At 38.0% G+C, this 12,206-nt stretch overlaps 1 protein-coding gene across 1 annotated transcript in view; it reads left to right on the top strand.

Annotated features, from left to right (window-relative positions):
• Positions 1 to 10,901, top strand: part of LOC306913788 (RNA-binding motif, single-stranded-interacting protein 2-like) — a gene marked incomplete at its 5' end in the record, with an annotated part of 23,821 nt that extends 12,920 nt beyond the window's left edge. Inside the window, 3 exons of the mRNA XM_079490600.1 lie at positions 6,606 to 6,686; positions 9,280 to 9,367; positions 10,832 to 10,901. Of these exons, the coding sequence (XP_079346726.1) occupies positions 6,606 to 6,686; positions 9,280 to 9,360 (162 nt within the window). The 3' untranslated portion in view covers positions 9,361 to 9,367; positions 10,832 to 10,901. The remainder of the gene's footprint in view (positions 1 to 6,605; positions 6,687 to 9,279; positions 9,368 to 10,831) is intronic.
• Positions 10,902 to 12,206: the final 1,305 nt, after the last annotated feature.

Here is a 12,206-nt window from a genome sequence, read left to right as displayed (position 1 = left end):
CCTGCAGAAGGATCACAGTGCCTGTAGAAGGATCACAGCGCCTGCAGAAGGATCACAGCGCCTGCAGAAGGATCACAGCGCCTGCAGAAGGATCACAGTGCCTGTAGAAGGATCACAGCGCCTGCAGAAGTATCACAGTGCCTGTAGAAGGATCTCAGCGCCTGAGGAAGGATCACAGCGCCTGAGGAAGTATCACAGTGCCTGCAGAAGTATCACAGCGCCTGCAGAAGGATCACAGCGCCTGTAGAAGTATCACAGTGCCTGCAGAAGGATCACAGCGCCTGCAGAAGTATCACAGTGCCTGAGGAAGTATCACAGCGCCTGAGGAAGTATCACAGCGCCTGAGGAAGTATCACAGCGCCTGAGGAAGTATCACAGCGCCTGAGGAAGTATCACAGCGCCTGAGGAAGTATCACAGCGCCTGAGGAAGTATCACAGCGCCTGCAGAAGTATCACAGTGCCTGAGGAAGTATCACAGCGCCTGAGGAAGTATCACAGTGCCTGCAGAAGTATCACAGTGCCTGCAGAAGGATCACAGCGCCTGCAGAAGTATCACAGCGCCTGAGGAAGTATCACAGCGCCTGAGGAAGTATCACAGCGCCTGCAGAAGGATCACAGTGCCTGCAGAAGGATCACAGTGCCTGCAGAAGTATCACAGCGCCTGAGGAAGTATCACAGCGCCTGAGGAAGTATCACAGCGCCTGCAGAAGGATCACAGCGCCTGCAGAAGGATCACAGCACCTGTAGAAGTATCACAGCACCTGTAGAAGTATCACAGCGCCTGCAGAAGGATCACAGCGCCTGCAGAAGTATCACAGCGCCTGCAGAAGTATCACAGCGCCTGCAGAAGGATCACAGCGCCTGCAGAAGGATCACAGCGCCTGCAGAAGGATCACAGCGCCTGCAGAAGTATCACAGCGCCTGCAGAAGTATCACAGCGCCTGCAGAAGTATCACAGCGCCTGCAGAAGCCCTCTCAAGCCGGAAGATGTTTGATTCCCGGTTACGTCATCATAACGCGTCCGCCTCGTCACCATGACCGCGACAATTATTTATAGGCAGCATCAAACAACGGCAAATTAAACACATTAACCCATTTTGACCTGAGATCAGATTCTAAAAATGTCTTCTACATCCTGACAGTTTTCTGAAAAAGCTATGTTTCCATGTCAGTCGTTCTTCCGTTTTTTCAAAAAAAGCAGACCTACAAGCTCGTAGCGCGCCACTCGGTGGCGCGCTATGAGCTTGTAGATCTGCTATTTTTCAATAGCTAAAGCATAACATAATGCTAACACCAAAAGGGGTTAAACAAATGTTGGGTTTAGCGTGTTGTTACGCTTGGCGTGTTGTTACGCTTGGCGTGTTGTTACGCTTGGCTACAACATGGATTAAATGCTGGGAAACGCGGGTTAGGCAGTAAAACTGTGAATTAGATCTGTATTGTCTCTACAGTACTATATTAGATCTGTATTGTCTCTACAGTACTATATTAGATCTGTATTGTCTCTACTGTACTATAATAGATCTGTATTGTCTCTACAGTACTATATTAGATCTGTATTGTCTCCTGTACAGTACTATATTAGATCTGTATTGTCTCTACAGTACTATATTAGATCTGTATTGTCTCTACAGTACTATATTAGATCTGTATTGTCTCTACAGTACTATATTAGATCTGTATTGTCTCTACAGTACTATAATAGATCTGTATTGTCTCTACAGTACTATATTAGATCTGTATTGTCTCCTGTACAGTACTATATTAGATCTGTATTGTCTCTACAGTACTATAATAGATCTGTATTGTCTCCTGTACAGTACTATATTAGATCTGTATTGTCTCTACAGTACTATATTAGATCTGTATTGTCTCTACAGTACTATAATAGATCTGTATTGTCTCTACAGTACTATATTAGATCTGTATTGTCTCTACAGTACTATAATAGATCTGTATTGTCTCTACAGTACTATATTAGATCTGTATTGTCTCTACAGTACTATATTAGATCTGTATTGTCTCTACAGTACTATATTAGATCTGTATTGTCTCTACAGTACTATATTAGATCTGTATTGTCTCTACAGTACTATATTAGATCTGTATTGTCTCTACAGTACTATATTAGATCTGTATTGTCTCTACAGTACTATATTAGATCTGTATTGTCTCTACAGTACTATATTAGATCTGTATTGTCTCTACAGTACTATATTAGATCTGTATTGTCTCTACAGTACTATATTAGATCTGTATTGTCTCTACAGTACTATAATAGATCTGTATCGTCTCTACAGTACTATATTAGATCTGTATTGTCTCTACAGTACTATATTAGATCTGTATTGTCTCTACAGTACTATATTAGATCTGTATTGTCTCTACAGTACTATAATAGATCTGTATTGTCTCTACAGTACTATATTAGATCTGTATTGTCTCTACAGTACTATATTAGATCTGTATTGTCTCTACAGTACTATAATAGATCTGTATTGTCTCCTGTACAGTACTATATTAGATCTGTATTGTCTCTACAGTACTATATTAGATCTGTATTGTCTCTACAGTACTATATTAGATCTGTATTGTCTCTACAGTACTATAATAGATCTGTATTGTCTCTACAGTACTATAATAGATCTGTATTGTCTCTACAGTACTATAATAGATCTGTATTGTCTCTACAGTACTATATTAGATCTGTATTGTCTCTACAGTACTATATTAGATCTGTATTGTCTCTACAGTACTATAATAGATCTGTATTGTCTCCTGTACAGTACTATATTAGATCTGTATTGTCTCCTGTACAGTACTATATTAGATCTGTATTGTCTCTACAGTACTATAATAGATCTGTATTGTCTCTACAGTACTATAATAGATCTGTATTGTCTCCTGTACAGTACTATATTAGATCTGTATTGTCTCCTCTACAGTACTATAATAGATCTGTATTGTCTCTACAGTACTATAATAGATCTGTATTGTCTCTACAGTACTATATTAGATCTGTATTGTCTCTACAGTACTATATTAGATCTGTATTGTCTCTACAGTACTATAATAGATCTGTATTGTCTCTACAGTACTATAATAGATCTGTATTGTCTCTACAGTACTATATTAGATCTGTATTGTCTCTACAGTACTATATTAGATCTGTATTGTCTCTACAGTACTATATTAGATCTGTATTGTCTCTACAGTACTATATTAGATCTGTATTGTCTCTACAGTACTATATTAGATCTGTATTGTCTCTACAGTACTATATTAGATCTGTATTGTCTCTACAGTACTATATTAGATCTGTATTGTCTCTACAGTACTATATTAGATCTGTATTGTCTCTACAGTACTATATTAGATCTGTATTGTCTCTACAGTACTATATTAGATCTGTATTGTCTCTACAGTACTATATTAGATCTGTATCGTCTCTACAGTACTATAATAGATCTGTATTGTCTCTACAGTACTATATTAGATCTGTATTGTCTCTACAGTACTATATTAGATCTGTATTGTCTCTACAGTACTATATTAGATCTGTATTGTCTCTACAGTACTATAATAGATCTGTATTGTCTCTACAGTACTATAATAGATCTGTATTGTCTCTACAGTACTATATTAGATCTGTATTGTCTCTACAGTACTATATTAGATCTGTATTGTCTCTACAGTACTATATTAGATCTGTATTGTCTCTACAGTACTATATTAGATCTGTATTGTCTCTACAGTACTATATTAGATCTGTATTGTCTCTACAGTACTATATTAGATCTGTATTGTCTCTACAGTACTATATTAGATCTGTATTGTCTCTACAGTACTATATTAGATCTGTATTGTCTCCTGTACAGTACTATATTAGATCTGTATTGTCTCTACAGTACTATATTAGATCTGTATTGTCTCTACAGTACTATATTAGATCTGTATTGTCTCCTGTACAGTACTATATTAGATCTGTATTGTCTCTACAGTACTATATTAGATCTGTATTGTCTCCTGTACAGTACTATATTAGATCTGTATTGTCTCTACAGTACTATATTAGATCTGTATTGTCTCCTGTACAGTACTATATTAGATCTGTATTGTCTCTACAGTACTATATTAGATCTGTATTGTCTCTACAGTACTATATTAGATCTGTATTGTCTCTACAGTACTATATTAGATCTGTATTGTCTCCTGTACAGTACTATATTAGATCTGTATTGTCTCTACAGTACTATATTAGATCTGTATTGTCTCTACTGTACTATAATAGATCTGTATTGTCTCTACAGTACTATATTAGATGTGTATTGTCTCTACAGTACTATATTAGATCTGTATTGTCTCTACAGTACTATATTAGATCTGTATTGTCTCCTGTACAGTACTATATTAGATCTGTATTGTCTCTACAGTACTATATTAGATCTGTATTGTCTCTACAGTACTATAATAGATCTGTATTGTCTCTACAGTACTATAATAGATCTGTATTGTCTCTACAGTACTATATTAGATCTGTATTGTCTCTACAGTACTATATTAGATCTGTATTGTCTCTACAGTACTATATTAGATCTGTATCGTCTCTACAGTACTATATTAGATCTGTATTGTCTCTACAGTACTATATTAGATCTGTATTGTCTCCTGTACAGTACTATAATAGATCTGTATTGTCTCTACAGTACTATATTAGATCTGTATTGTCTCTACAGTACTATATTAGATCTGTATTGTCTCTACAGTACTATATTAGATCTGTATTGTCTCTACAGTACTATATTAGATCTGTATTGTCTCCTGTACAGTACTATAATAGATCTGTATTGTCTCTACAGTACTATATTAGATCTGTATTGTCTCTACAGTACTATATTAGATCTGTATTGTCTCTACAGTACTATATTAGATCTGTATTGTCTATACAGTACTATAATAGATCTGTATTGTCTCTACAGTACTATATTAGATCTGTATTGTCTCTACAGTACTATATTAGATCTGTATTGTCTCTACAGTACTATATTAGATCTGTATTGTCTCTACAGTACTATATTAGATCTGTATTGTCTCTACAGTACTATATTAGATCTGTATTGTCTCCTGTACAGTACTATATTAGATCTGTATTGTCTCTACAGTACTATATTAGATCTGTATTGTCTCCTGTACAGTACTATAATAGATCTGTATTGTCTCCTGTACAGTACTATATTAGATCTGTATTGTCTCCTGTACAGTACTATATTAGATCTGTATTGTCTCTACAGTACTATATTAGATCTGTATTGTCTCTACAGTACTATATTAGATCTGTATTGTCTCTACAGTACTATATTAGATCTGTATTGTCTCTACAGTACTATATTAGATCTGTATTGTCTCTACAGTACTATATTAGATCTGTATTGTCTCCTGTACAGTACTATATTAGATCTGTATTGTCTCTACAGTACTATATTAGATCTGTATTGTCTCTACAGTACTATATTAGATCTGTATTGTCTCTACAGTACTATATTAGATCTGTATTGTCTCTACAGTACTATATTAGATCTGTATTGTCTCTACAGTACTATATTAGATCTGTATAGTCTCCTGTACAGTACTATATTAGATCTGTAGTCTCCTGTACAGTACTATATTAGATCTGTATTGTCTCTACAGTACTATATTAGATCTGTAGTCTCCTGTACAGTACTATATTAGATGTGTATTGTCTCTACAGTACTATATTAGATCTGTATAGTCTCCTGTACAGTACTATATTAGATCTGTAGTCTCCTGTACAGTACTATATTAGATCTGTAGTCTCCTGTACAGTACTATATTAGATCTGTATTGTCTCCTGTACAGTACTATATTAGATCTGTATTGTCTATACAGTACTATATTAGATCTGTATTGTCTCTACAGTACTATATTAGATCTGTATTGTCTCTACAGTACTATATTAGATCTGTATTGTCTCTACAGTACTATATTAGATCTGTATTGTCTATACAGTACTATATTAGATCTGTATTGTCTCTACAGTACTATATTAGATCTGTATTGTCTCTACAGTACTATATTAGATCTGTATTGTCTCTACAGTACTATATTAGATCTGTATTGTCTCTACAGTACTATATTAGATCTGTATTGTCTCTACAGTACTATATTAGATCTGTATTGTCTCTACAGTACTATATTAGATCTGTATTGTCTCTACAGTACTATATTAGATCTGTATTGTCTCTACAGTACTATATTAGATCTGTATTGTCTCTACAGTACTATATTAGATCTGTATTGTCTCTACAGTACTATATTAGATCTGTATTGTCTCTACAGTACTATATTAGATCTGTATTGTCTCTACAGTACTATATTAGATCTGTATTGTCTCTACAGTACTATATTAGATCTGTATTGTCTCCTGTACAGTACTATATTAGATCTGTATTGTCTCTACAGTACTATATTAGATCTGTATTGTCTCTACAGTAGCCTACTATATTAGATCTGTATTGTCTCTACAGTACTATAATAGATCTGTATTGTCTCTACAGTACTATAATAGATCTGTATTGTCTCTACAGTACATGACTGCCAACACTACTATGCCAGGGACGTACATCCAGCAGTTCACACCAGTGCCTCAGTCCAGCGGCTCTGTGGAGGTGAGTGAGCAGCTACAGCAGAGGTGCCCAAAAGATAGATTGCGATCTACCAGTAGATCACAAAGGGTGTGCAGGTAGATCACAGGACATGGCTCAGACCAATATATACATTTAAAAAAAAAAAAACGAAAGGCATCTGCCACTTAAGGTGACTTCATTGATTGACATCAAATAGGTCCTGTCAACTGGTTGGCATAACGTGTTCCTTCCACGCGCTACGTCCAACCAGGGAAACTTGCGACTTGGACAATGCAGGCATGAAGGAAGCATGAGTTGAAGTCCGTTGCTCTCCCCATGTCCCCCATATATGGGGACTAGGTTGGTGGAGGGTGTGTAGAGCCCAGGATCACATTAGATAATTGACACAGGGGTGAAAAATGGGTTACAAAATCATGGGATAAAAATTATAAAAAGAAAATAGGCCCTGTCAGCTCAAACCCACAATGAAATACTTTGTTTTCAAGAGTGTTGCGCACAAACAACACTACCAATTCCCCCTCTATATCCTTCCGGGTGTGTTTGTCTTATATGTAACGCCAGCACCGCTATTCCAAAGTAGCCTGGGTAAACCCACTCCCCCTGCTGGACAACATTTCATTCTGCTACCCAGGCTAATTCCAAAGCCCCTTCAGGTAAATGTTTTAACTTTATTCAGCAATGGGATCATTTTTTTGGCGGATAGATCTCGTTTTGCTGGTCATTTTTAAAGTAGCTCTCAAGTCAAAAAAGTGCAGGCCCCTCTGAGCTACAGCTACAGCCATCATCATTATTAGGGCTGTAACGATATACGATATCCATACATTTTGATTAGCTCTGGTCCATAGCTCTAATGCGTTTCATTTAGAGCTATGTTACTCTCAATTTCCGCCGCTCGCATGAATGCAGACCAGCCTCTCGTCTTTAGCGTAAATAAAAAGAACGTTTTTGCTACTCACCAAAACAAAGGTGGGTTGTGTCATTAGAAAGCCTCCTTTCCTTAGTGGACGTACTCTAAACCCCCCACCACAACGGTACTTTTTGGCCAGAAAGGGTTTTTTTTTTCAACGGAGGAAAAATATTCTCTATGAGGCAATTCTCTGGGCAATATCGGTAGAAGGCGCAGTGGAGTAACTAAAAGTATTTTTTTCCCCGGTGGAAACAAAATCCCCTTTTGGCCAAAAAGTACCGTTTATACGTGTAGTGGGGGGCTCAGAGTGCTCCCACTAAGGAAAGTAGGCTTTCTAATGACACAACCCGCCTTTGTTTTGGTGAGTAGCAAAAACGTTATTTTTATTTACGCTAAAGACGAGAGGCTGGTCTGCATTCATGCGAGCGGCGGAGGTTTAGAGTAACATAGCTCTAAATGAAACGCATTAGAGCTATGGACCAGAGCTACATTTTGATATACTTCGATTATTGAAATTGAAATGGATTTTTCGATGCAGTTATTATATCGTTACACTCCTAATAAAATGTATTATCAAAGTTGTCAAACTTTGGTGCCAAACTTTAAACACAGAACAATGAAACACAAGACGGGGTCGCAACTGGATTTATGTTGTTTGAACCTTGCAGTCTTTTTCCAAGTACAGTAGGGAGAACGGGGTAAGATGAACCACTTTTTGCTTAAGTTGTCCTGGAAGCAAGGCAAAATGAGATGGCAGTAAAATCTAATGATCTACCCAAATTGCAGGATGTCTTCTATTAATTGAAATGATGAGTAAGCATCTATGACAAAGGGCCATGAAAATATGACCTTCTTAAAAAAAGTGGTAATGTGGCTCAATTTGCCCCAGGTAAGGGGTAAGTTGATCCAAGTCGAGGGGTATGTTGAACCACATGATATTTGAATGTTAAAAGCTTAAACTTGAACAGATAATGTATTCACTTATCGATAATAATATAATAACAGTTTTCCCTTTTGCAAATAGTCTTATTTATTATTTAAACAATATTAAGACAATTAAATAAAGTTTGTTATTCAGAACCTTATATTTGCAATATTGTTAATACAATATTGCAAACTTCTCTTAAATGAGTATGTACATGCAAATTAAAGGTCATTCAGTATAATTTGAGTAGCAAAGACTTAACAATATGAATAGTGATTCCCATTGACTAAATTTACCCCCGGACATCGGTTAATTTTACCCCCAGCCTCCATTTTAGAAAACAATGACTAGAATAATACTTCAGACAATTTATTTGCTAAATGATTCACATGGTTCTATCCATTGGCAAATCATCAACGTATATGATATTACATTTTAGACCTAGGTACATTTTGCTTTGTATAACAGTCATTTTTACAAGAATGTTTTCTACTTTCCCCATGTGCTTCCCAACTTCACAGCCAGGTGTAAATGATGGATGCTTACTAGATTTAAGGTCAAATGGCAACACAGTTTTCTAGTTTTCTAGATAAAGGGGGTGGTTCAACTTACCCGCTGGCTCATCTTACCCCGTTCTCCCCTATGTGACATACTGTAGTTGAAAAAGGCTGCAAGGTCGAAGCATCGCATTGCTTCGGGCTCCGGTTGTATTTTTTCTTTGGTGTTATCAAGGTTGGACGCTTTGTTGTTGTGACGTTATTCAGTCGTTCATTTCTTTCCAGGAGAACGGCGGTCAACAGCAGCAGCTTTCTATGGAGAACATCGCAGAACACGCTAACTACTCGTACCAGCACAGCAAGTGAAGCTAAGGTACTGTAGAAGAACTACTCGTACCAGGACCCCAAGTGAAGCTAAGGTACTGTAGTAGAACTACTCGTACCAGCACACCAAGTGAAGCTAAGGTAGGCCTACTGTAGTAGAACTACTCGTACCAGCACCCCAAGTGAAGCTAAGGTACTGTAGTAGAACTACTCGTACCAGCACCCCAAGTGAAGCTAAGGTACTGTAGTAGAACTACTCGTACCAGCACCCCAAGTGAAGCTAAGGTACTGTAGTAGAACTACTCGTACCAGCACACCAAGGCCTCACTCAGACCTTTACTGCATTGCTGTATGCTTGTTGGATGAATGTTGTGTAGTGTCATGGCCGCCCCAATGCATTTCCAATGGAAGTCACATGGTTTGTAGTCCACATTTTGGACTACAAGCTGTTGTATGGCTTTCGGCTGTGTTTCGACTGCGCCCCTCCCCCTCATACAACACAAATGTTGTGTCAAACCATGTGACTCCCATTGGAAATGCATTGGGCGGCCATGACACTACACAACATTCATCCAACAAGCATACAGCAATGCAGTAAAGGTCTGAGTGAGGCCCAAGTGAAGAAGCTAAGGTACTGTAGAAGAACTACTCGTACCAGCACAGCAAGTGAAGCTAAGGTACTGTAGTACAACTACCCAAGGCCTCACTCACACCTTTAAAACATTGATGCATGCTTGTTGTATGAATGTTGTAAGTGTCATGGCCGCCCCAATGCATTTCCAATGGAAGTCACGTGGTTTGATACAACATTTTGGACTACAAGCTGTTGTATGGCTTACGGCTGTGTTTCGACTGCGCCCCTCACAACAGCTTGTAGTCCAAAATGTTGTGTCAAACCATGTGACTTCCATTGGAAATGCATTGGGGCGGCCATGACACTTACAACATTCATACAACAAGCATACATCAATCTGTTGCGACCGTGTGAGTCGCCCCCAAGTGAAGCTAAGGTACTGTAGTAGAACTACTCGTACCAGAAAACCAAGTGAAGCTAAGGTACTGTAGTAGCACTCATGTTGTATCCTATAGGATTCTTGTTTTATTTTGTTCCCCCGCGGCAGCAAACAACAACAGTGTGGACGTTTCGGCCCAGAGTCCTTCCTCAGCATAAAACAAGAATCCTAAGGCCTCACTCACACCTTTAGATCTAGCATACAACATTGATGCATGCTAGATGTAAACAAAGGATTTGTTTACATCTTTCAACAATGCATTTCCAATGGAAGTCACATGGTTTGACACAACATTTGTGTTGTACGGCTTTCGGCTGTGTTTCGACTGCCCCCCACCCCCTCATACAACACAAATGTTGTGTCAAACCATGTGACTCCCATTGGAAATGCATTGCGAGCTTGCATCAGTAAACAAGTCTCATGCATCAGCTATACATCAATCTGTTGTGAAGGTGTGAGTCAGGCCTAAGGCTTCACTCACACCTGCTCCTGTGTTGCAGGTGGAAGTGGTGGTGATGTGGCGACGTCATGATGATGCATATTGAACCAAAGAGCCTTGTTCTGTCGGGGTGGACTCCAACATGGATGACCAAAAGGAAACAAACAAAAAGGACATCACCGGGTCTTTAACGTCGCCATCACAACATCTTTAACGTCACCACAGGACATCTTGTGACTTCTCTGACTCTCTCAGTCAGAGAGTCGACCAACCGAAAGGAATTCACCGTCTCAGCAGAGAAGCTTTCAGCTATTTTGATAACGAAGAAAAAACGAAAACAAAATGTATATAAATGAATACAAAGAAAGGAGGGGGGAAGACACAGAGCATTATTTTTGTGCGCGTTAATATAACAAAAGAAAATAAATCTTATTTTTTAAAGAAAAGGCATTCTGGAAAGTTTCAGAGTGATTCAAAGGAAAAGAAAAAAGAGTTATAACACAATGTGTCTTTTACATTTTCTTTTTGTAAAAAAAAAAATATATGCAAACTTTTATTTTTTATTTTTCTGATGTCTGTTTTTTGACATTCAATTTACAGTGGTAGGCCTATAGGGGACAGAGATTTGTACAGATTTGGGGGCGGGGAGGACCCTGTATGCAGACACACACACACACACACACACACACACACACACACACACACACACACACACACACACACACACACACACACACACACACACACACACACACACACACACACACACACACACAATACATTTGAGTCCTGAAAAGTAACGGGTTTGGTGAGGTGAGGTTTCTGCCCCAAAAGGAGACGAAATCCAAGATGTATTTTGTACAAAGTATGAAAATGTCAAGTGGAGATGTTCCAGATCACACATCACTATGATGATGAGATGTTCCAGATCACACATCACTATGATGATGAGATGTTCCAGATCACACATCACCATGATGATGAGATGTTCCAGATCACACATCACCATGATGATGAGATGTTCCAGATCACACATCACCATGATGATGAGATGCGTGTACAAAAGAGCATTTACAACAAATTAATTACTAGATGTTTAAGCGAGGCGATGATGAGGGAAAAACAGATGGACTTTTAGTGAGTGAATAATTAGTTTTAGGGGGAATATGGGAGCTTGTAAGCCCTTTTATCACTGCTGCTGCTGTTAATCGTCTCCTGGAATTTTTTTAGACTCTTTTCTGTCAGTGATTTTTTTTAGTACTTTGTAGAAAGTAAGTTTTTGTGATTGCCTTATTATTTTGTGTCTTTTTTATTAGATTAGATTATATTAGCTTTCATAAGGAGTAGATCTAGATTAGATTAGATTATATAGGTAGCTTTCCTAGGGAGTAGATCTAGGGAGTAGCTTTTTTCCTTTGTTTTGTGGGATCTTATAC

This window comes from Electrona antarctica, assembly GCF_951216825.1.
Source record: "Electrona antarctica genome assembly, chromosome: 21".
NCBI lineage: Eukaryota > Metazoa > Chordata > Actinopteri > Myctophiformes > Myctophidae > Electrona > Electrona antarctica.
This window is presented reverse-complemented; position numbering and strand designations above follow the sequence as displayed.